The following is a 22,928-nucleotide window of genomic DNA, read 5'->3' as shown; positions in this document are numbered from 1 at the left end:
AACAAACGCAAACGTTTGCCTGTAAAATATTTTAACAATGGCAAGGTAATTAGTTTCTATTATATTTGTTATTGCATGTTTAAAGTATGGCGTTATCTGCCAGTTGTACGTTTTATTTTATGATAAATTGAAATCTGATATTATTCAGCTGTGAAACCAGACATCTTAAAAACAACGTCGAAGCAAAGCATTATTTCGATATTTTCATATGCACAATGTCTCAAACTGCAGAAAGTATCCTGGCAGAAGACTTAAATTCTTTTAGGCAAAAAAATATTTTCATTTTTGGTCTTTTGTATAACGCAAATTTCCCGTTCTTGCCTCTCCTTTTAAAATATGTGGAGTATTCAACTCGTGTCGAAGAATCATACTTTCTACGTGCACAGCTGACACTCATATTGCATGTCTCATTCCCAAGTTATAACACTGCAAACTTCACGGGACAACATTTTGTAGACTCACTTTACTAGGTTTATCTACGGACATTCAGAACATCATACAAATATAACTCTTTAAAGACACACTTGAGGGAATACAAACTATATGATAGTATACATCTACCGTTCCTATCAACGCATGTAAGTTTACTTATAAACAGTTATTAGTCCTGGATCCACAGTACATGCCTGTAAAAATTTGTGGGTGCACGGAGTTTTATTTTTGCCTCGTCTTCTCCGACCTATCGTTGTCTACTTTTTCTTGGGTATACATCTCAATTATGGTCGCTTATCACCACAAACGCCATTTTCTAATATGCCCGCCTACTAAGTAGCCAACATGCATAACTAAGGAACTAAGTCACCTAGGAAAGTGATTTTAGTGTCGAATCATAATTTTTCGTTTCAAGGAAGTGAAATATTACCATAAAATTGCTACATATTGAAGAATTTTATATATTACAGACAAAAGATACACGATGTATATGCAGAGTGGACCATTTTAATTCATCCACGGGAATATCGCGAAAACCACAAACCGAATCAAAAGGAGTTTTCAATTAGATTTGTTCACCACAGACATACATTTTGGCGTACTCTTCAATAACAAGATATTAACAGTGTTGCCAATCAATCAGAAAGTTGTATTTTTTTTAAAAGTCTCTACGTCAGGTTATTACAAGTTTCAAATCTACATTTAAAAAGAAAACAAACATACCACACTTATTATTCAGTGTTGTAAACTAACGACGCTACAATATCACAAACATTAAAAACAATCGAACATTGAAGGCTTCTGAAATATTAATTACGCAAATGAGACATATCGGACAAGAAATATCGAATGAACCTTTTAATACTAATACTATAATCATAATTTGACTATTGCATGATTATGACATGACTATTGATTTGCACCTTTTAATACTAATACTATAATCGAACAGATTTGAACAAAAACGTAAGAAATTAAAAATTTGTCTTTTTGAAAAGGCTTTGTTTCGGAAACAAGGTTAATATACCAAATGTCATTAGGTTTAAAATATATGTAAAAGCAGTAAATCAAATATTGTGCTATTACTACCATTATGAATTAATATTTGTTAATGGTCCAAAATATCATTAATATAATGAAATTGAACCATTAGAAAAGATGCTGATGTGACTAAGCAACTGAGTATTCTTACAATATTTCCCACATATAAAAAACATGATACACAACATTTTAGCTACCACAATATTTAGTCTCTAATATTGTTTTGTCATGTTTAATATATGCTATTGTTTGTGTAAAAATATAAAATATCAATATCAACACATAAAACGAAGTGGTTTCATAAACAGCACTGCGTTACCCTTTTACAATTTGTCTTTCCCGCACATATCTTATACCTCACATTTGAGCAACCTTATTATTTAAACCACTAAAAGTAGTTTATTTCTGCAAATAAAGATTAAAGATTACCTAATATGCGCCCAAATTTACAAGTCTAAACAAAATGCATGCGACTTTCAGACAGAATTTTCACAGCCCCTGTAACAAAGACAGTACATTGTACACAACAGTTGAAATTTCTTATATATATATATATATTGTTTGTTTTGCAAGAAAACACTTGCAATACAGCATCTGGTAAAGATCGGAAACACTTTTTCGGTTTTCAAGAGACCGTCCAATTTCTCCCATCCAAATTTCACAGATCTTTCAGTAATATATTCCTTTTCTAATGACAACAGAGATTCTCCGATGACCAAATACACACTTTTAACGGGACCTCGAATAGTAGATGAAGTGAGTTGCAGCTCTGATGAGTTTAGGGCTCAGTCGATAAAGTTCATAGCATAAACCATAAAAAAAGTTTCTACTTCAGTCGATTTCGCCCTCAGTTTCGTAAAATATGTTTCTGCATTTTTCATGTCTTTAGCTGAGAGACTGCTTGTTTCAGCAAAATGAAGAAGATAATGGCATTTTAAATAAAGTGGGTACAAACAATGCAGCACTGAATGCACAACCAACAAATTGCCAGTGAGAATGTGAGCCTTGAGGACGACGCTGCTAATTTTGTCTCTAATTGTATCATATAAATGGTGAATAGGAATGAAACGATTCTTTTCTCCCACCCCAAACGTTACCTAAAATTGCTTTAGCCCTATGGTTGCAAAATATCTTAGTAACAAAATAGCCACATCAGTATCATTGGACAACTCGCTGCGCGCCGCGTTCAAGTGCCCAGTATGTGTGACGTACAATTCTTAGGTCTGCTTCTTGAATCTTTGATGTGAGCATTTCAATATTAGTTACGTTTCCTCTTATGCGTACGGTAGCAGGAAGGGCACTGTCATTTATTACCATTCTGCTTGTAACAAGAATTAAGTCTGTTGAAGGTTTTTCAAGTATCATTTTTTGGTTAATGCTTGCAGCATTATTTTATTTTGAACGGCTTTCCAGAATTTGAGTTTGGATTGGTATATGAGTCTGAGACTGAAGGCAAGCGAGATCAATAGATCCGGTAGTGCCTGATTGAAGTACTCTCTTACTTTCTTTGAGTGAATTGTCACAAAAACTGTCAAAATAAATTGTATTTCTTTGGCTGGGCATTTTTAAGTGGGTCGTTCAATAACAGCGTGTATTGCTTCTCCAAAGTTATTCAATACTGACATTTTCAACATTCTTATCTGCGACATAAAATCAACAACAACCTTAGTCCGTGTTTGATATTTTGGATGAAATGAGGTACCTCTTGTCGATTTTTTCTCCAAATGCGATACTTGCTCATACTATGTTGGTCTCGAAGGTGCATCACCTTCAAACAACTAACTTGAATTTTGGAGATCATGAGAGAGTATTTCTTTCATTGTGAAACCTCTTTCATTTGCAATGTGATTTTCTTCTGAATCTGTGCAAAATCCCTTGATTTGATTGTGGCAGGTGTCACAGTAACGTTGTTTGTGGTAAGAGTTTCGAAGGTGGGGACATATAATTTTTCAATTCTGTCCGTCAGTTTCCTTTCTTTGGTAAAGAAGCGCTCTATCCTAAATTTCTTTGCTACTCCTTTATCTCTTAATACACCTAAAATTTTCGCCCTCACATCCTCAGGAACAATTTGCTTTGTTTCAATGTTGTGTAAAGTGAAAGAACCATCAAATTTGAATGGATTACCTCCTGCTATTATGAACTAAAGGAAACGATTGGCTTTGCTTCCCTGTTAATTCATGATGAACTGTTTCTGTGTGACTCACTACCTGTGCATTTATAAGATTGTTCCAAACATTGGCAATGGCGAGAACTTTGATAGGTCACTTGCCATTCAGTGACGTACTGAGTTTTACGACTTTGTCCAATTATTCCTCTCGTACTCTTTAGACCTCGTTGAATTGTTTCATATCTTTGCCAACTGCGTGTAATGGTGCCGGCTTTCCAGAAACTACAAACTGACCATTGAAGAAAATTTCATGCATGTAAGGACAATCTATTCCAAGGCGCTTCATTAATTCCAAGTATCATGATTCATAACGTAAATATTACAGGTAATTGAATTGCTAAAATATAGGGATTAATGACTCAACGGTCTCAACATGTAAATTCCAGTCTCTTCGGGATCAGACGTTACAAAGATTTTGATGAGTTCTTCAATGTTAAGGAAATTGTTGAGATAACTGCAAAGTTCTGATTTCTCGTTACGTTCATTCACAAATCTTAAATAACAATCTCTTAGTTGTTGACCTGAAACTAACAGCACAGTATGGAGAAATCTACATTTTTCTTCTCTATTTTGCAAGGACAGTTGAAACTGATTTACTTCTTTAAGAAAATTGTTGTATGCTTCCTTTTTGTTACTACTTCGGAAAGCATCCCAAATCATTTTCTCGAGTACTTCAGAGACAATTAACAACATTCCTTGAAACGCCCGAACATATTTTCCATTTAGTACACTCTTATCTGAATTCACTCTGAAGATGTCTGTTTCAACCAGAGCATCATCGAAACCGCTACCAAGGAGGTACTTCCCACTACACGGTAGAGCCACTTTTGTGAAATGAAACATTCTATGCATTGGCAATATGTCATAAAATTCCTTTGGGTTACTTAGAACTATGTACACAACTGTACAGAATACTCCTTCGTCTCAGAAGACAGGAAGGTTGAGTTGTCTTAATAGCTGTCTCACAGATTCAAAGATTTTAATGGTAGTACACACAGTAGCGTGATCGGTAACTGGGGAAGGAATAACTGGCAGAAACCCAACTTGTTTAATTGGTATAACTTTGGATGAAATTAAAGAGTGTATAATTCTCCACGTTGGTGATATGAGCTGAGCGTCGCCTGAAAACGCACCACATCGAGTAAGAGAAATAACAAACTCAGTTTTTAGCGCACATATGGATGCTTCATCAGATGAATGAATGAAAACATCTTCAGCTACTTTAAAATTGTTCGGAAGAGCAGGGTTAGTTGTACTCTTCCTTCGATTTATCTTTTTCGACACGGTACTCACACAAAAGTTTACACATTCTGTTCATCAGTGCAGTTTGCAAAATCTCTTTTTCTGTGGATCTCTTCTGATGTTTTATGTTGAAAAAGAACCACGACAGTACGATGGCTCTCAAATGTACCTGAGAGCGGTAAACATCCTCAAAGTCGAACTTGTCAAGAGCACCTATTGTAAAGTCTCTTAAGTTGAAATGACTTAGTATCGGTGTGTCAGCTTTGGACCTCCTCCATGATAAATTCCTGCGTACGCCCCTGGCTCTATTAAATACAAGACTTAAATATATCGTAAATCTAAGCTTATATTTGAATTCTCTGGCCTCGAAAACCTATGATTCGAGACGAAGATCACTTTCCTAGATGACTTAGTTCCTTAGTTATGTACAGTGATTGCTTTCTTGGCGGCCATATTGGAAAATGGCGTCTGTGGAGGTAAACGACCATAATTGAGATGTCTACCCAAGAAAATAGAGAAAGCAATAGGTCGAAGAACACGATGCAACAATAAAACTCTATGCACCCACAAATTTTTACGGCCATTATATTGTGGATTCCGGACTATATAACACCGAAACTAGAAAGGACTTCACACAAAGTAAAGCTTAGGAAATATCTTCTTTTCCCGGTCTACCAAGGCATTGTAAATAGAGTAGACATGTCATTTAAATTTTGGAAGTTACTCTTCTTTCTAAAAATACGTCCCAAAATTGGTCAACATTTCACTTTAACGACAAATAAGATCGAAAACTTGCGCTGATCCCGAACCGGAGGAAAATATTCATTAGTTTACCCCTGGTTGTATTACTGAACGATTTATGAATTTCCAAAGTTGATGTTAAGCATTGCTGTTCTGAATTTTCTGTTGGAGAAGTTCCTTCTTCGTAATCAGGCGTGATTTTTTTAACTGACTACAAGCATATAAAGAACTTTTTGTGCATACGTTCACGAAAGTATGAATGAAGACCAAAAGAAGTTTAATATTCGCATCAATCTTGACCTTCATTTGAAGTTTCAATAGGAATTTACAGTGTGTAATTTTAGGAGCAAATCTGAAGAGACAACGAAGAAAATGGAATATACCCTTTACCGTTGGTAAATATTTGGTAATATACGAAACTCGTTGACCCTGCGACTAACCGAACCAGAAAGGTCATAACCTCAGTAATAACACTTCTCCACTGGATGTCATTCTAGACTAAACCAAGTCACCCTGCATTCCTATCACCTATTTTGATAGGATCCTGTTGTATTATATCCTCTAATCGTTTTTGATATACCAAAACACCTATATACTTTTTCTTCAACAAGAATTTACGATCCCGATAGGAACTACTGACCCACATATCTTAGACATCTCCGTTTCATTACGTGTGTGTTAATATATTTTCTCTTCCAAATGTAAAGTTCAACTATACCTATAGAGAGGTATTTTTTTTACTCCGCCTTACGATAAATACTTTAATCAAAATTCCTTCCCAAATACATCAGTCTTCTTTCCTGTGTATATTACAATAGCCTGGACTTGTGACAATGTTAAGCATTCCAGCTTAGTTGAGAAAATCCTTTCATATGAATTGTTTACAGTTAAAAAGATTCCTTGCCATCCCCGTTAACAGACAATTTCTCCTAGCTCTTCGATTACAAGTAGTGTTGACAACTCATACTTCATAGTTTTGATATAGAAGCGTGATAGGCCTATTCCAATATCTACATATTTTTCCTACAACAACTACTAATATCACTACATAAATTATTACAATATGCAAAGCTAATTCCTCCTACGCATTATGCATTAGAATCTCAGAAACACGCAAACTTTGATCATACACATATAAATAAAAGTTTATTGAACCGGACGCAAGGCTCACTGACCCATGAGGAATATTTTTTGTTACCAGGTGTTGTTTGTCTCAAGGAGTAAAAATGCTCAACCAAGCATTATACCCATCTCAACACTATACACAGATATAAGGGAGAGGGTCCAACATTCGAAAGATTTTATGGCACCTGTACGCTTTTAATATATTTTCTTCTATTTTCAGTACTTCGTTCTCTTTTTTAACAGCATTCAGTTCATTCACCACTACTTGCAGCTGATTATTTACGTCATTAGTCACATTGAATATACCATTCATTTTTCAGTCCATTTCTTCCAGCTTTTTGTATAAGTCATCTAATGACTTAGGGCCTGGATCTACTTCCACTCCACCAATTACAAGTAGCAATGCAATTATTAAACCAAAAAAAAAAAAAAAAAAAAAAACGAGTTTTAAGCACTGCACCACAAATATCAGAATTTGTGTGAGGTTTGATACACTGGAACTTAGTTCTCGCAACAAATAAACCTATCCGAATTCTCCAAGTTGAGGTATCTACTCCCATCTTGTCACAGATGACTGACTCCTGGAGCGATGTTAACACACTTCCGAACGCTACGACTGCGGGGTAAAATGTGATTATTACTGAAGATTTGATAGTTCAAGTATTGAAACACCCGAGTATTCAAATATCTGATTAGAATAAAACGTAAGTCATCGCCGATCAATCGCCATCAAAAATCCTAAAGTAAAACAAAATATGTTGTCCAATGTGATTTGGAAGAACCTCTAGATTACTCGTCAACCGCCTTGACTACTTAACAGCGATCACTACGCGGTAAACGATTCGCTTTAGTCTGGTGACGTTATGTTTCTTTGCCTCCGCTTGCAAAGTTATTATATTTCTTCGATTCGTATATTATATTAAATGGGACCAAGATACTGAGTTTCACCTTGAATAATCTGACGTTCATTGACTCTTTGAACTTCCTGCCTATGGCACTAAGCAAATTGTCGAAAGCGTTCAATTTACCCGCAACCAAAGGATACTTCCCGCATTTTTTCAACACCAAGGAAAATCAATCGTATATTGGACCACTTCCAGAAACGAAGTATTATGGTGCAGATGAAATGTCTGTCGAAGACAGGAACAAGTTCATGCAGTGGTACAACGACCACTGTAATGACACCTTTGATTTCCAGAAGGAAATTATCATTTATTTTATTCAAGATGTTAATGTACTGCGACAAGCATGCGTTTCGTTTATGACGTCATTTGAACCAGAAACCAAAGTGAACCCCTTCTTGGAGACGATAACGATTGCAAGTGCTTCCAATTTAGTATTCCGCTGGAATTTCCTCAAGCCCAATACCACTGGAATTCTACCGGCACATCGCTATTGATGGAGAAGTACGCAATCGATTGCTGCAATGCAATGGCTGGCCTACATTGAAAAAACCGAAGGAAAACAAATCTTACATGCGGCTCGACAAATAGAAGTGTTTATTGCGGAATTCCATGTTGACGGCTACTACCAAGATCCTGAGACGTTAGAGGAGCACGTCTATGAGGATGCCGGCTGTTTTATCACGGTTGTAAAGTCTGTATTACAACAGGCAGTAAACAGCCCATCTACGGCAATCCAGAAGACGCCATGGGATTCCGTTATGAACAAACACAACAAAAAATGCAAGACTGCGTGAATTTGGGTATATTGTACATGAAATGTGGGAATGGGAATTTAAACAATTCTTGAAACAAAATCCAGCAATACCGACGTATCTCAAGAATCATCCGTACAAGAACCGCAGGCCCTTAAATCCAAGAGATAGCTTTTGTGGAGGCAGAACCAATTGTGTGAAATTGTACTACCAAGTCGACGAAAAAGCAGGAGAAAAAATAAAATATTTCGATATCGTTTTGCTTTATCCGTTCATAAATAAGTGCGCTAAATACCCTGTAGGGCATCCTGTAGGGAATTTATCTATAGGGTGATGAAAATATACTACCAATGAATAAAGTCAATGGTCTGATCAAAATGACGACATTGTCAAGTCGCCATTTTTAACATGGTCTCCTCCCTTATCGATGCAACAAGAAAGTACTGTTTCCACTGTGTGCTGCTTGTGCCGAAGAAATGAACCGACAGCAACGTGTACGCACAATGATTAGGAGCGATGCCTCACTGGATCATGGGTATCATACGAAATACAAAAAGCAATAGAATTAGGACATCAACCGGTGGAAATCTTAGAAATTTGGGATAATAACATTCAACGATATGACCCCATCACGAAAACAGGTGGCTTGTTCACGGAATACATCAACACGTTTGTGAAATCGAAAATGGAAGCTTCTGGATGGCCAAGTTCATGTGTCCGAAGAATACAAAACAAAATTTATACAAACCGTCCTGGAGCGTGAAGGTATTGCATTGGATCCGACCAAAATTGAAAATAATCCTGCACGAAGAAGTTTATGTAAACTTTGTGTTAACTTTTTCTGGGGCACGCTTTCACAGCGTACAAACATTAGCCAGACCACAATTATAGATTGGCCGGAAGAATTTTATGAAAAACTGACTTCCCCCGACATTGCACGCCATCAAATTGTACCCAACAATGATACGATGTTGTATGCGTTCTGGGAGTACAATGAACATGTGCCTGTTCAAAACCGAAACACCAATGTCGTTCTAGGAACATTTACAACATGTCAGGCACGTCTGGAAATGTACAAGTATCTGGAAATGTTGCAGGAACGTGTTTTATATTTCGACACAGATTCTGTGATATTTACAGAAAAGCTGGAGAAGCCAACCATTGAACCTTCGACGTACTTGGGATGCTTATCGGATGAGACGGAGTCTTATGGACAACGAGCGTAGGTCAAGACATTTGTTAGTGGAGGGCGAAAAATTACAGTTTAGAAATATACAATCCAGACACCAACGTCAGCAGCTACATATGTAAAATTAGAGGATGTACCTTAAACTATGATGCAGGACAGCAATTAAATTTCAACACGCTAAAAGAAATGATTACGAACGAATGTCGCTTAACGTTTTGTTTAAAATTTTTTTAGTTACATTTTTTTTAGTTCGGAAATTTTTAGTTTGGAAATTCTTGCACTCTGCGGAACCGTTTCGAAAAGAATCGGAGCAGTTTAAGTAAAAAAATCTGGCAGCCCTGTTTGCATTAATGAAGCGCTTAAAAAATCGCTTAAACTCACAACAATGTGTAATAAGAAATCTACAAGCGACAAGGATGGACCCCTCTTTCAACATTGTTAAAATAAATGTATCCTTTCAGAGATATAGCTACTAATTCAAGGACAGGATCTCCATACGTCTCCCCATCAAGGTAAGAAAGCTGGTAACATCTTAACTGTCAAAGAGAACGATAACATTTAATGTAAGCTTCAGTACAATATCATGATACGAAAAACGGGTTATTTAAGGAGAGGTTGAATCCTCCATAGGAACTTTAAGGTACCAAAAAGGATAACCTTTAAGAGAACAAAATTCTAAAATCCTGGTCAAGTATGTTCACCGTCATATCACGTAACCTAAAAAAAATGAATTTCTAGGATTGGGGTGGTGGTAAGATTATGTGATTTCTATCTTCCAATAAAAATGGAAGTAGAAAACATTCATCTTACCCGTAAAATGAAACGATTTTCAAAAATTCAGAGTGTGGGATTTTCCCACGTTATACCATGTAATGTCTTGACCGTGCGTTGGGTCTAAAATCATGTGACTTCTATCCTCCAATCAGTATCGTAGTACTAATCCCAGAGCCTAAGATCACGTGATCTCTATCAACCAAGCAGTATCATATTACGAAAGCATTCATGCTACCCATAAAAAAGAACGAATTTCAAATATCTCTGGACCTAAGATCACGTGACTTCTATCAACCAATCAGCATCGTGGTACCAAAGCATTCGTCTTACCTTAAAAGGGAACGAATTTCAAATATCCCAGGGTCTAAGATCACGTCACACCTGTCAACCAATCAGAATTAGGTATCAAAGCACTGATATCTTACTCGTAAAAGGAAATAAATTTCAAAAACCCTAAGTTAGGGATTTCCCCGCGGGGGTGATTCATGACGTCATACTACGTGACCTGGAAATTTGAATTTCCCGCGTGGGCGGGGCCTGAAGTCACGTGACCTCTCTCAACCAATCGGAATCGAGAAAAATTTGCTGACTCGGCGGGCCATAGTGCGGTCCCTACTACTACTGTCTACTCGAAAACGCGAACCTAATAGAGAAATAACCAAAGGGAGCTACGACTATCAGAGAGAGAAAGGTACGATATGACAGCGTTGTAACACTTTTGTCGACAGCTAGCTGTGCCTAACAACATCGAGGCCTTTTGCATCGGCTGATAAGGAAATCAAGGCACAAACGCCAGCAGTGGTTTCCAACAAAAATGCAAACGTGGGTGGAGTTGAGAGACTAGATGAAAACCTGCAGCTCTATCGCTCTTCCATTCGTGGAAAGAAATAGTATTTCCCGTTCATAGTCTTAGTGCTAGAGGTTGTTACCGTAAACTGCTGGATATTTATACGGAAGTCTGGATATACTGGAGACATACAAAACCGCAGAAGGATTTGCAAGTCACTTTTAATAAAATATGGAAATTTGAAAGCCTCGACCAGAAAGACTCCTTGTTTTCGTTGCTTCTTTAAGATGTTCAGATACAATTATCAGGTAGAACAACATAACCCTATAAGTAAAGGTTTCAAGTTTACAAAGATGTAGTTTATACAAAAACGAAACAGACGCTGTTTTAAATACAAAAGAGTTCTGCATCAAAAATGTTTCGATGCATTTCATACTCGGCGTAAATATGCATCATTGGTGCGCTAATATAAGTATAAAGTGTAGTACAATTTAATACCACAAATCTTTTGTATCAGAAGTTAGAGAACATTAGACTGTAACATTGAGAAAAGGTTGACAATATTCCATAACCTGTCCAAACTTTAGCTATAACTTTTCAAATATTTCAGATCTACCGAAACAAAGTGTCTCTGACGAAGATGTAATAATTAAAATGATTAAATTTGAATTATGTGAAAACAATTATTTCAGTTTGTACTAACAAATGTATTGGGAAAAACAGCCTATTAAAAAAATTACCTCATGTTCCCAATGGGTCGAAAACGACCCCTGCGACTGGCCACGATATTCCCGATGGGTCATTTTCGAACCACCCTCCCAAAAGTGTACACGCAGGATGCAGCTCATTTGTTTCAACAAGTTTGTGATTAAACATGTTCACTGAGTTCTCCGTGTAAATGTCAAGAACATTCGTAACAAAAAATAATTCGGGAAAATATTGGTTAAATCTCATTGAATATATATGGAGCCAATAAAAACTTGACGCATGTCACACTCACCACTTCCCACCAGTATCCAATAAGTGCACTATCTACTTAAACTCTATGAACTACAATGACCTAACACTGTAACTCATAGTCACCTATTCTGGTCGATGTCTTACTAAAAAAGAGCATATATTTGTTAACATTTCCTATGTGTATTTAATTTCATTAGATGTAATAAAGGTTAATCAGAAAGTAAATTTCTACTGTTAATTATCGAAAGTCCCATTACTTTGTAGTAACAGTAGATCAGACCATTATGATATAAACAGGGTTGAATATTGGTTATAGCAAGAGAGCAAAGTTCAGTGATGTTAAAATGAAGAAGCTATTTCATATGAACCAAATATTGGTGTCTTGACCTAAGTAAAACAAAGTGTTGAATCGATATATTCGAGTGAAAAATTCCAAGCAGCAGGAAAGTTAGATAAATGTATCACAACATTTTTCCGGTTTTAATGCTTTCATATTCTATCGATTCTGATCGAATTTTAATCCCCACGGTTATGCACCCCGACTGAGGTAGATGATGACGAGATGCATGACATTGATGGAGGGAGGAAGGGGGAGGTATAGTAGAACTCCGAGAAACTCACACAAGCGTTATTTGTGCACATAAAGCCTACTTGTCGCTACTGGGATCGAACCACGACCCCTGGCGTGAGAGGTGATCATTCTAAAATTGAGCCTCCGTGCTCTTGTAGCATGGCCAGTGTTTGCAGAACAAACGAAAGTTTCCTTTGACAAAGATTATTTTGTCGGCAAATGTCATGCAAAATTAGCAGGAACAGGCCTCTTATTTATAAACTTTGCCCGCGATGCAAGGTCATATGATAAGACCCGCCATAATCAGACATAAACTTCTAATACACGAACCTTTCCCAGTGTAGTTAATTAAGCCATACATTAAAAGAACCTATTTAAAAAAGCTGAATTCCTTATTGGAGGTCGTTTGTGATACAACATACATTAATATTAGGACAACCAGAATCATTGATACAGTTCCGTAATGTTAAAAACTTAAAAAAAAAGCGAAACAAACTAGATAATTTCTACGTGTGGTTCATATCTGGCATTTCTATTTACTAGGGTATTGTGTATACAAAAAAATATTAGTTTCAGAACCTATAAGTAAATATAATACAAAAAAAAGTTTTTGTATTATGAAAATATTTAGATAGAAAGTGAAAATTTATAGTTAAGGCAGGAAGGTACAGCAGCCTATAATAGAAAACACGCTACGAAATTTCTACACACAAAATAAACATACTTCCTATTGCACTCAATGTTCCAGAAGATGCCTATTAAGTAGTCTTGAGACTTAACAGTAATTTGTATCTTGTTTAAGGTATTGCTGAATGATCGTTATGAGAGGATCAGGGTTCGATTCGGGTTTTTCCCTGTTCGGCCTAAGCCAATTTATGACAGTTGCGAGATTCGAAATTTGCGTATGTTTTGGATAAGCCATATGTCATGATCCTAGGTTTGTTCCTAACTTCTGATAAGGAATGGTCAAGGAATAATGAGATCGAACACCAATACTTATAAGAAAGAAACCACACTCACGACCATTAGATTCTAGTGCAATCAATAACCACAAGAAGACTGAGTCGTGTGCACCGTCACTGGAGAGTCAAGCACATAACGGTTACATGGATAATATATTCCTCATCGGTAATTTCAAAAGGAATACTTGTGGGGAAATAACTGACATTGCTGACTGTTGCAGAGAAACATATTATATACCTTTGCACACCTATGTATATACCTATTTTCAATGTACTTCACCTGTAACTTAATAAAATTTTAAATCATGCACACAGTACAGCATGATACTTATCCTTTCACATACCAGAGGAATAACGCTAGAAACAGCATTATTAACGTATCGTCATTTGATTAAAAAATATAGCATACGCAATAGCTATTTTTATAGCATGTATTTTAACTTTTAAGAAATTATGCACACACTCATACAACGCAATAACAACATATTCTGATTAGAAATAAATAACGAAGTTGGCCCTGGAACTCGATTTCGACGCGCACGGAAACGACATTAAAAAGCACGCACGAATATTACGATTTCGATAATTATCCGAAAAACAGTATATTTCTTGAATAGAGAACCACTATTTTTCTTTGCTGGCCATGTGATAAATTGTTTTCTCCAAAAGGGGCCCTTGAACATTACTTCCATTTTCCCTAGGCATATAACGTCACAAAAGACGGATTTCTTACAAATCCTTTAAGTTATAGATAATTTAATAAAAATACATTGTATTAGCGCTGACTTTTAAAATCCACGAATTTTTTTGGAATTTATACCCTCGTAGTTCGCACATTTAGTCGCAGTATTCGCACAATCAGACTAATGCATGTCATTCTCTTTGTGTTTTGGAGGGCACTCTTCGAGCTTCTTTTGCGTGTCACTTCTTTTGGTTCCTTTGAGAGCGTATTGATATACTAGTGGAATAAAAAATAGTTCGCACAATACATTTAGTTTTTATATAACTGCTTCGATAATAAGGAATAATTGATTAATTATCACTTGATTGAAAATACATTAATTATATTGATGTACAAAATCCGGGTGTAGATGAAATTCCGGCTGAGTTAATTTTAGCTGGAGGTGAAAAATTGTGGAACAAGATACACAAACTCATTCTCCTTATCTGGAACAAGGAAGAATTGCCACAAGAGTGGAAAGAATTAATCATTGTTCCAATTCACAAGAAAGGTGACAAAACTGACTGTAATAATTATCGAGGCATCTCTCTTCTGTCAACATTCTATAAAATTCTTTCAAATATTCTATTAGCAAGACTGATCCCATACGCAGATGAAATTATTGGAGATTATCAATGCGGATTTAGACGGAATCGATCAACTATCGACCAAATATTTACCATTCGCCAAATACTCGAAAAAAAGTGGGAATACAATACCCCGGTATATCAACAATTTATTGATTTTAGAAAGGCGTACGACTGGGTTAGGAGAGAAACATTATACAACGTCCTTACAGAACTTGGAATACCGAGAAAGCTAATTAGATTAATTAAGATATGTTTAAATGAATCCCAAAGTAAAGTCCGAGTAGGAAAATTTTTGTCCACGAGCTTTCACGTCGAAAATGGCCTGAAACAAGGAGATGCGTTGTCGCCATTATTATTTAACTTCGTTCTGGAATACGTTATAAGCAAAATCAAACATAGCAACCAGGGCCTAGAATTGAACGGTATTCACCAGGTTATGGCATATGCGGATGACGTAAATTTAATAGGTGATGATAGGAGAACAATAGAAAGAAATGCATAGATCTTATTAAACGCTTGCAGGGACATGGGTTTAGAAGTAAATACAGATGAAACTAAATACATGAAAGTGCGTCAGGACCGGAATACAGCAAACTATAGATGCGTTAAAATATTAAATAATACTTTTGATAAAGTGGATAGTTTCAAATACCTAGGATCAATATTAACAGAGGAAAATCATATTCACGGAGAAATTAAATGTCGACTAAAAGCAGGGAATTCATGTTACTATTCGGTTCAAAATCTCTTGTCGTCGCGAGATCTGTCGAGAAATCTGAAGCTTAAAATATACAAAACGACAAAGTATAAAAAATATACAAAACATATACAAAAAAATATACAATATATGTGCCTGTTGTTCTGTATGGCTGCGAAACATGGTCGCTTACTCTGAGGGAAGAACATAGACTGAAAGTATTTGAGAACAAGATCCTGAGACGAATATTCGGACTCAAGAGGAACGGGAATGGGGAATGGCGGAAACTGCATAACGAGGAAGTACATAATTTATATGATTTACCCAACATTGTTAGGGTCGTGATGTCTAGGAGGCTTAGGTGGGCGGGTCATGTAGCTAGAATGGAAGAAAGTAGAAACGCTTTCAAAGTCTTGACAGGAAGACCAATTGGAAAACGACCATTAGGAAGACCTAGGCGCAGATGGGAGGACAATATTAAGATGGATCTCGCAGAGATAGGAATACAAAGTAAAACTGGATGCAGTTAGCTAAGGATAGAAATCAGTGGAGAGCTTTTGTGAACGCGGCATTGAACCTCCGGGTTCCATAGGCCATAGAGTTAGTTAGTTAGTTAGATGTACAAAATAATGTAAATAATTAGCAATTAATCACAAAAATTTACATTATGACGTATGATCCACTGCTGTTGCTCAGAAAATCAGCTTTGCGTGGGTGAGAGTGAGAGTATGAACAAATATGTTCCCAAATACGGTCCGGCGAGAAGTGCTGAAATGTCTTGAGGGAAGAAGCACCTTCTGGGTAGAAAAATTCCACTGTTTCGTTCTTCTGCGAATTTCGACTCGCTAAACATTAGTTCCAAGAACTGGCACTGGAAATATGAGGGTTGGTTAAAATGTACATACAACAATATCGTCATATCGTTTTACTTGCAAGCACCTACTTATGGCAAGTATCGCTCTTGACATTACTCACAAGTGTGTCAGTATACAATCCTAACATTCAAAACTTATGGAAGGAGTGTGTTTATAACAACTTACCGTTATGTTTAGATACTTATTTCACTGTGGAACTGTCTCAACTCTTACAAAGGTTGCGTTCTTTTATGTTTTGCAACATTTGCGATTACGTTAACTCTCTTTAACATAAACAACTAATACTAATAATATTTAACAAGTATTGTAAGCGCTGAAAAGAAACAGTTATACAAAACGTAACTCTGAAGAAATAAACAAATTTAAACATACCTGAGAAACTGAGCACTGTTGCCTGCTTCTTGATTATAATTCTCTTTAACATCCTCTTCGTGATCTTCTTTATTTCCAATAGACGGATGACTGCTTGACTCATCGGACTTGTGCGTAAAATCGGTTGAATCTTGCTTGATGGTACTGTCGAAACGTTTCGAATTTACGAGTACATCAGTTGTTGATAAACGCTTGACCAAACATACTACTTTTGAAGTTAGCTTCCAATCTGATATTGTCCCATCATCGTTACTTTCTGAAGCGATATCAACTCCTTCTGTTGCACTTTTCTGTTCCTTACATTTCGAAAATATTGTAAGAGGATCTTTATGATCATTAATGTAACTACTACATAGTTTATAATTACATTCTTCAAACGGCTTGTTTTCTGTTTTCATTTTGACTTTATTACAAGCAAGTTGAAACAATGAAAAACAAAAACTATTCACGTTTGAGATTTTAAACCTTCGTCACTTAATCTTCAAGAGACACAAACAAATCTGAAAGCAACGAGATTATTCGTTTAAACAAAATTTATGAGTAGGCGAAGGTAAGACAATGCCACTTCAGTTGAAATTGAGTCAGAAGGGGTTTGGGATGAGACTAATAATGTAAAAGATACGGAAAAAAATATTTTAAATAGAGGTGCAAAAAAGCCGGCTTTCTTGAATCGATGTTTTCTGCACATAAAAAGCGGGCTTTATTGGGAAAAAAACGAGAATTTTGGAAATTTTTGGCTTTTTTCATTTTCATGATTTTTCTATTTGAATAGACTTCTTATAGTATACTCTAAAATTAAATAAGATTTCATGACCTAAATACCATATTTTGCTCCGGAATTCACTATCATGATGGATGGAGCACATGTTTTATGAATTAAAATAAACATAGAGTACGTAGTATTTGAAGGCAATTGTAGAGGATATTTAACTTTATTTTAACTTCTCAGTTTTCGACGTATTTCTTCTTCTCTACGTCATTTCTTTTTAGTCATCCGTGTTTCAATTCTTAGAGATTAGTAGGCCTACTCTAGCTTCTAGCACATAAGTTAAAATTATGTTTTTCAATATATCCGTCAGAGCGTACGTTTGTCAATATATCTGTCAGAGCGTACTTCCACAATTTTGTTATACTGTAGCTGTGGAATGATTTAGCAATCTTCCGGATACAAACTTGGATACAGTTTGATAGAAATAATCAGTAGCGGATTCAGAAAAGTATTTTGGGAGGTGTTTCTCTGCTTAATGTTTGGTTTTTCTAAAATTTCCTAATTTTTCTTTGAGAGGAGCTTGAAGTTTATAGGCATAACTAGTATTTCGTTTTGTTTATATTCAACAGTAATATTTCAGATACAACCGTGAAGACTATTTTATACTGATAATCAGTGGCGGATATAGAAAAATATTTTGGGAGGGTTTTTCCATATTAGTGTTTAGTTTTTTCTAAAAAATACCTAATTTTTATTTGCGGAGAACTTGAAGTTTATAGGTAAAGGCATAACAAATATTTAGATTGCTTTAGAAATTGCATAATTTCGGGGTACAGGCTTCAATCTGTAAGACATCCCCATCTTATAATCCCATTCGCAAATCCGTCACTGCTGGTAATTAGTAATAACAACGATTTACAAACGATAAAGGGAATCGGCCAGGATTCACAGTACAAGCACAATCTCTACACTCACAAATGAAATTAAGAAAAACTTTTCTCAAAATGATCAAATTCGGGGTCGAATCCCGGACTTCCCGATAGAAGTGAAAAACTAACCACTCACTCAGGGTTCTTGTGCAGTTGTGCTTAACTTAAATATATTCTCTCTCTCTCTCTCTCTCTATGGCCTATGGAAGCTGAAAGTTCAAGCCACGTTCAGAAAAGCTCCTCACTGACTTCTATCCTTAGCCAACTGGATCCAGTTTTTACTTTGTATTCCTATTCCTACGAGATCTCCATCTTAATATTGTCCTCCATTTGCCCCTAGGTTTTACTAATGAACGTTTCCTGATTAGGTTTCCACTTAAAACTTTGAAAGCGTCCCTACCTACTTCCATTCTGGCTGCATGACCTGCCCATCTGAGCCTCCTAGACTTGATGACCATAATGATATTTAGTAAACCGTATAAGTTATGCAGTTCTTCGTAATGAAGTTTCCCCATTCCCGTTCCTCTTGGGTCCGAATATTCGTCTAAGGAACTTGTTCTCAAATACTTTCAGTCTGCGTTCTTCCCTCATCGCAAGCGACCGTGTTTCACAACGAAACAGAACAACAGGCATGATTATCGTTTTATATATTTTAAGCTTTAAATTCCTCGACAGAATTCGCAACGACAAAATATTTTGAACTGAATAATAACACGTATCTCCTGATTTCAGTCGACATTTAATTTCTTTCTGGATATGATTTTGGTCTGGTAATATTGATCCTAGATACTTAAAAGTATCCAGTTTGTCGAAAGTATTATTTGATATTTTAACGCATCCACAATTTGCCGTATTAAGATCCCGGTGAACTTCAGTATATTTAGTTTTCTCTGCATTTACTTCTAAACCAACGCTGCTGCAAGTGTTTAGTAAGGCCTATGCATTTATTTCTATTCTCCTATCATCCCCTATTAAATTTACATCATTAGCATACGCCATAACCTGGTGAATACCATTCAGCTCTAGGTGGGAAACATCTTTAATTTTCCTTATAACGTACTCCGGAACAATGCTGAATAATAATGGTGAATGCGCATCTCCTTGTTTCAGACTATTCTGGACAAGAATTTTTCTACCCGGACTTTACTCTGGGAATCATTTAACAACATTTTAATTAATCTAACTAGCTTTTCCGGTATTCCGAATTCTGTGAGAAATGTACAATACCTCCCCCTTATCCGAGTCGTAAATCTTTTTAAAATCAATAAACAGCAGATGTACTGGGTAATATATCCTCATTTTTTTCGATTATTTTTCGAATAGTAAATATCATGTCGATAGTCGATCGATTTCCCTAAGTTTACACTGATAATTCCAATAATTTCATCTGCGAATGGAATCAATCTTGTTAATATAATATTAAGAGAAATGCCTCACTAATTATTACAATAAGTTTTGTCACCTTTCTTGTAAATGGTACAGTGATGGACTCCTTTTACTCTTAAATTATTCCATATTTTTTTTCTTCAAAAAATTTGAATACTTGTTAAAAATTCAGAAACCTTCAGGACTGGATAAACCGTGATGGTGGTTATAAGCCTAGGAAACCACACGATCAGATGAACGGTCTATTACGCATATGATGCATGAACAGAAAATTCGGTACTTGCCTGATTCTAAACGAGCTTAAGGAACAGTCAGTGCATTATATAATTTGGAATTTTACCGATTGTGCAGATCCGAAGCACCTGATAGGTGGTAACAGATTACTACGTATGTGATCAATGAATGAAAAATGTGTTCGAGATATCCATACAATGTATATTAAAGTTAAAATTTAGAAGTTTCAAGAATGTGGAGAACCACCCGAAACCAACCCGTTCATGTGCAGCCTTTAAGATCATCGTATAAATGTATTTCTCTCATGTTTTATTTTATTTTGTTTGAAAATAAGGGTGTGTGATATTTTGAAGTAAAAATACTACATACAATTTTGCTAGTTATTTGTGTATCATTTTTTAAAATAAAAGTACTTACTTTTGTGTATAAGAAATTAAAATATTATTGCATCTATTGGTTAATTCTTAGGAATTCATAGTGTAAGTATGTTAAGAATTTTTAAAAAAATCTTTTCGAAATTCATGGTTTATATTAGGTTTTATATTATTACCTACATTAGCAATTAATTAAATGAGTTTTTGTGTTGTAGAGAAGCGAAAGAAAGTCTGCATTGTCAATTTAAAGCAAGATTTTGAAAAAAGCCCAAAATTTCCCAAGCAAAAAAGCGAAGCAGAAAAAACAGTTTTGTTTCAAAAAAAGGCGGTTTTCTTCCGAGCCCTTGCATCTCTAATTTTAAATACCACAAATATTAAAATAACTATCATACCGGAAATGTAAAAATTTACCAAAAGTTCGAAATACTTATCAATATCTGATTATTTTCCCTCTTGTTAAAGCAAAAACTAAATCTTTCTCCTACTGCACACAAAAGTAGAGTTAAGTTCTAAAGTTGCGCGTCCGTTTCGAGGAATTTTTTTTTTTAAATTTACAGGGAAGATATGGATAATTTGATCGTTTGTGTGCTTGATAATATACAAGTATCTTGAAAAATATCTTTATTTGTTATATATAAACAATTACAAACATGGACTATTCGGCGAGCGGAGGGAACTGCTTGGCGCAAGGTAAGAAAATAGTTGCATTGTGGGAAACAAACGAGCATTTATATTATGAACATGGCGGCAAATATACGGAAACGATGCACAGGATGTGAAGCGACTGTGTTAAAGTCCACGAAGCCATACTTTCATAACATGCAAAGTCTTCTAAAAGTATGTAAAGAGTATGAATGAACCTAAGAACAAACTGTCGCAAGTGTGGAAAGGATGTGACAGCGAAAAAACACGTGGACAAAATTATTGTTTTCAGTACAAACCGAAGTACTAAGGTAACTGTAAAATGAAAATAAAAGCTATATTAATTTGAGTTTAATGAAGAGTGTAAACAACGTGCTCTGTGGGGCTCTAACCCGACCTGACTCGCTGACGCTCGCTCGGCGATACTGTGGGAATTAAATATTGAACTTTGTTCGGACGTTCAAGGGCACCTCTGTTGACCTCTGTTGTATGTGCAAACCAAATCTAAGCTCTCACTGTGTAACGAAAGGAACCATAAAGTCAATTAAGAACGTAGGAATTGAAAAATTATGAATTTTAATACCTCTTATGAAGATTTTGCTCGAAAAGTGTCGCACGCTCAACTTCGGAATAAATGCCCAAAAGTATATTATGGACTTTACCTTGGTATTATCTTTCTTGTATATTATTATGTTCTCGCTATACATAAGTACAGTTTTTCGATAGAAATATACAAGAAGTACATTTTGTCTCAACATATGATTAATGTTGGAAGAGGTGCAAGGTTCAGATTGGTACGGACTCAGTTACATCACATTCATGCAATAACAAACATAAGTTCCTATTGTTTTCCATTGTACTTTTTTTCTTTTTTTTTTTTTTTTTACTGTGCCCAGTATTTACATGGAAATCACTAAGGATTTTTTTAAACAATTATTTTTGGTGAATCTCGCAAACTTCATCTATCCTAAGTACAGTACCGGTATTGGCACTTGCAAATTAATGTTAAATATTATCTTTTCTTCTCCAAAGTCCCTTAGACATACAATCTATAGTTTATAAATGTAAAATTGTTATACGTATAGCTTACAAGATTTGTGAAATTGTACCTAAATTGTCCACATGTTAATGGGTCCTTGGAATCGGTGTTTTCTTCTTCTTCTGCGGTTGCATCTTGCCTTAGAGAAGATCATACTCCCGGCAATTATATACGATATGATGAAAAGAAAAAGATGAGGAATTGAGATGAATCTTTAGGATCCTAAATAACTTAGATCTTTGTAAATAAAGATAATAGGCAGTAAGAACAGGTGGAGATATGGTGAAAATGAACGAATCTACGTTAAAAGGGCCAGAACCATAAAATTTATGAAGAATAGAGAGAAATGGCGGGCGATATTGTTGATAGAGAGGGCAAGAGAAAATGAGATGATCGATAGAGCCAGTATCGAGACCACAGTTACAAAGTGGAGTAGTACGTTTTCGGATAAGATATAAGCGTTGGGGAGTATACAGAATGTGAAGTCTGTTACATTGGACCATATTAAGCAAGTAGTATAGTTGAGGGAAGTCCGACGGTATAAAAGAAAACGGAGTTCATAAAGAATCCAGGAGGATTTTGAAGTCCAGGGTGAAGATTGTAAGGATTAGAGGAGAGATTTAGAATCAGTGGCGATACAGATAGTTGTATACTGATGCTGAAGAGAATGAAGAAGAGTCGCAACAAGGCATAAGCTTCAGTGAGAAAGGTA

The 22,928-nt window shown here is 35.8% G+C and overlaps 1 protein-coding gene across 3 annotated transcripts in view; it reads right to left on the bottom strand.

Moving 5' to 3' along the window:
- The window catches only part of LOC145675828 (uncharacterized), a 34,784-nt gene extending 12,363 nt beyond the window's left edge, over positions 1-22,421 (bottom strand). The window contains exons 1-2 of one of the 3 annotated variants that reach the window (XM_081746564.1): positions 22,287-22,421; positions 16,904-17,403 (exon numbers count right to left, since the gene is read on the bottom strand). In XM_081746564.1, the coding sequence (XP_081602690.1) occupies positions 16,904-17,301 (398 nt within the window). In that variant the 5' untranslated portion in view covers positions 17,302-17,403; positions 22,287-22,421. The other 2 variants (XM_081746565.1, XM_081746566.1) reach the window with 2 other exon arrangements.
- Positions 22,422-22,928: the final 507 nt, after the last annotated feature.

This window comes from Thermobia domestica, chromosome 18, assembly GCF_964235325.1.
Source record: "Thermobia domestica chromosome 18, izTheDome1.hap1.1, whole genome shotgun sequence".
Taxonomy (NCBI): domain Eukaryota; kingdom Metazoa; phylum Arthropoda; class Insecta; order Zygentoma; family Lepismatidae; genus Thermobia; species Thermobia domestica.
This window is presented reverse-complemented; position numbering and strand designations above follow the sequence as displayed.